Genomic DNA, 3,853 nt, shown 5'->3' with positions numbered 1-3,853 from the left:
AAAAAAAAAAAAAAAAAAAAAAAAAAAAAAAAAAAAAAAAAAAAGAAGAGAATACATCAGGTATGAACACTGAGTGCCTTTTGACATGCAAGCTAGTTTTTGTTTTTGGCTCCCTGCATATTCAGTGCACATGTATGCATGTGTGTGCATGTGTTATGTGTACATGAACAGAGGTCAGAGGAGGGTGTCAGGTGCCTTGCTCCATCACTCACTGTCTGTCTTATTATTCCTTAGAGACATGGTCTCTTACTGAATCTGGAGCTAGGTTGGCAGTCAGCAAGCCTGGTGATTCTCCTGTTTCTGCTCCACAACACGAGGACTACAGGTCCATGTGGCCACTCTTGGCTGTGATTACATGCAGGTAAAACTCAGATCCTCATGTCTGCAGCAGGAGCTCTTACACACTTAGCCACCTCTCCAGACCCATAAGACAATCTCTTCTCATTTTGCTTGTTTTAGATTTTCATTTTAGGACCTTGTTACTCATAAAAACTTTTTAGTTAAGATATTAAAAAAAAAATACTGTTCAAAAAGAAGTTTAGTCAAAAAACCAAGTATGTCAGGAAGAAAAAAGCAGAATGGATTTCTTAAGATTAGGAGTTGATACAAAACCCAACAAACATCCTGAAATAGCATGTTTAATATAACGTGGTCTGGTGGTTAGGAGTGAGCATTCATAACACAGCCCCATCACTTACTTCCTCTGATGTTATCTTCCCCATCCTATAGTCAGGACAGTACAAAGGATTAGCCAAGGCATTCTTGTAGGCAACATTATGCAAGTTCTCAATGATACCTGAAAGATAAACAACAGGTGCTCAAATGTATGGATGGTTACAGTATTTTTAAAGGACAGCAACAAGCCTATCAGATTTGAGACTGAAGTTTTCAGAGTCTTGGAATTTGATACCACCTAACTTACAGCAACTTTTAAAGTTGTGCCTGCAGAGTACACAGAGAGGAGAGCAGTTGTCTCTGTAAGACAAGAACAATTTATTAAATCTAAATCTGACTTCACTTCCGGGTTCCCTCCCTGGGTAATGAGAGAGTTGCCAGAACACAGGGAGCTATAAAAGCAGCAAGCTTAGGTTAATCACCAGTTATTGGGAGTAAAAAGCTACTTACCACTGACCTGGACTTACTCTGTCCTGGTGCCCTGGCACTGCTACACCTGCCTTCTGGGATCTGTGCCTTCTCTGGAACTGTATTCCCTATATCTGTTCATTATTTGGGTACATCTCTTGATACCAAGCACTGTGCTAGTTGCTAGAAACATGGGAGAGGCATCAGATACAATGGCCACTCTCAAAATGTTGAGGGGAAAAATTATGAAATAAAATTGTTATGAGGACAATGTTAGCAGTAAAGTGTGCAGCTAGACACATGGAACGACATTGGGAAACAGAAAAGAGTAAAAGAAAATCTTGGAAAAGTCTTCTACAATGATCAATTCCCAGGTGACTAACTTGTGAATAGTATAAAATGCAGAGAAAACAGACAAAGCAGGGTCAGGTGGGGTGGGGGAAGTCAGTGACAGAAAGAGAAGATGCAGGAGCAGGGAATAGTTAGAAAGACAGGCTTTGCAGTCTTCACTGCTAAGAAATGAAAAATTAAAAAAAAATGTTCAAGAAGATAGGTGGGTATGTTTAACCTAATTTAAACATTACAAATGTAAACACGTATCAAAACATACATGGTTCCCATTAATAAGCATTATTTTTTCATATAAAATAATTATAACAAAAACTAAGAGACGGAGGATGGGGTCAGATGAAAGCTATAAAGTCTAGATAAGAGTTTTGGACTCTAACTCACAAATTGTTTTTAAAAGATGTTCACTTGGTTTACAAAGCAGAAAGGTCACTGGCAAGGAATCAGGAAGTTGGACTAAATTAGTAATCCTAGGGGTGGATGTAAAAGCAGCCAGGAGATATAACAGGACATGTTTGGTCAGAGAAAGACAAAGACTGGAACCCTGATGGTGAGAAGCAGTCAGCTTGGACAAGTATGGCACCTTGTCTACAATCTGCCCTTTGACTACACTCCTCTGTGACACGAGTATCACTTGATATATCAGCCACACAAACCTCTCACTAAATCTCACATAGGTTCTCTCTTGAGAGTCCTGCATTTGTCCCCAGTGCCACTCAGAACACTATAGCTGGTCCCTATTCTGGTCCACCTGCTCAGTTTTGCTCCAATCAGGAGCTGTGTAATGTCTAAAAGCCAGTACTGTTAGTTTACAGATTTGGTTTGCCAGCTATCTGTTAAGATTATATAATCAAACATTACAAATATCAAAGCAAAAAAGTTATTTTAAGCATTAGGGAGTCTTTTTCTTAAAATTTTTATTGAAAAACAATTTTATACAATATATTTTGTTCATGTTTTTCCTACTCAACTTTCTGTTCTTTCTCTCTTTAAAAACAAATAAGACCAAGAAATACACATACACTCTTGACAAAAACAGTAATCTAAATAAACAAGCAAAAGACTAAGACAAAACATGTGGGTGTGGTCTTGAAGGACCCTGCGGGGGTCAGTGACAACAGCAACAGCAACATGTGGGTGTGCTCTGGAAGGACCCTGTGGGGGGTCAGTGACAACAGCAACAGTAAGTTGTCACAGTAGAAGCAGTAGCCCTAACTACTGCTGGGTTTGTTCTAAGCAAAACAAAACCAACACAGGGAGGGAACAGACAGCATAGCATGCACAGTCTACCATCAATCTGCTCATTATCCTTCAGTAACAGAGCACACCTGGGGAGATATCTTCAAGTCCACAGAAGACTTTTCTGTACAAATTGGATCCTCTCACAACTAGTATCTTGGAAACAATGGAATGGATCTGCAAATGTACTTACGAGTCTGTGAGTTCTGAAAGGCAACAGCTTTGTCAATCTTTAGCTGAGACCGAAGGGCAGCTACTTCCCAACGGCGAAATTCTGGTGCTGTCGTGACATTGAGCAGGAACTCCATGAGGATTTCACTACAGAGAACCAATGAAGAGGTACAGGTCACAATTTATGCCAGTGTTATGACATGTACTTTTAATCCGAAAGCTGCTGGAGGACTTTTTCTTTTGTTTTTTTTTTGTTTTTTTTTCGAGACAGGGTTTCTCTGTGTAGCCCTGGTTGTCCTGGAACTCACTCTGTAGCCCAGGCTGGCCCGAGTGCTGGGATCAAAGGTGTGTGCCACCATGCCCGGCAGATGGACTTTTTCTTCTAGGCTAGCCTGAGCTATGAAATACCTTGTCTTGAAAAACCAAGGACACCCTGGGTGCCTCCAAAAAGAAACTAGAGAGAGCACATACTAGTAACCTGACAGAACAACTAGAAGCCCTAGAACTAAAGGAAGCAAATTCACCTAAGAGGAGTAGAAGACAGGAAATAATCAAACTTAGGGCTGAAATCAACCAAGTGGAAACAAAAGAACTATTCAAAGAATCAACCAAACCAGGAGCTGGTTCTTTGAGAAAATCAACAAGATAGATAAACCCTTAGCCAAACTCATTAGAGGCACAGAGACAGCATCCTAATTAACAAAATCAGAAAAGAAAAGGGACACATAACAACAGACCCTGAGGAAATCCAAAACATCATCAGATCCTACTGTAAAAGGCTATACTCAACAAAACTGGGAAACCTAGATGAAATGGACAAATTCCTAGACAGATACCAGGTACCAAAGTTAAATCAGCATCAGATTAATGACCTAAATAGTCCTATATCACCTGAAGAAATAGAAGCTGTCATTAATAGTCTCCCAACTAAAAAAAAGCCCAGGACCAGATGGGTTTAGTGCAGAATTCTATCAGACTTTCAAAGAAGACCTAATTCCAACTCTCCTCAAAG

At 39.9% G+C, this 3,853-nt stretch overlaps 1 protein-coding gene across 1 annotated transcript in view; it reads right to left on the bottom strand.

Annotated features, from left to right (window-relative positions):
* Nucleotides 1-3,853, bottom strand: part of LOC110318232 (cytochrome b-c1 complex subunit 2, mitochondrial) — a 25,663-nt gene that overhangs the window by 14,693 nt on the left and 7,117 nt on the right. Inside the window, exons 6-7 of the mRNA XM_021193086.1 lie at nt 2,864-2,988; nt 699-796 (exon numbers count right to left, since the gene is read on the bottom strand). Of these exons, the coding sequence (XP_021048745.1) occupies nt 699-796; nt 2,864-2,988 (223 nt within the window). The remainder of the gene's footprint in view (nt 1-698; nt 797-2,863; nt 2,989-3,853) is intronic.

The sequence above is a fragment of the Mus pahari genome, chromosome 1 (genome assembly GCF_900095145.1).
Source record: "Mus pahari chromosome 1, PAHARI_EIJ_v1.1, whole genome shotgun sequence".
In the NCBI taxonomy this organism is placed as follows: Eukaryota; Metazoa; Chordata; class Mammalia; order Rodentia; family Muridae; genus Mus; species Mus pahari.
The sequence above is the reverse complement of the archived record's forward strand: the minus strand, read 5'-3'. Positions and strand labels throughout refer to the sequence as shown.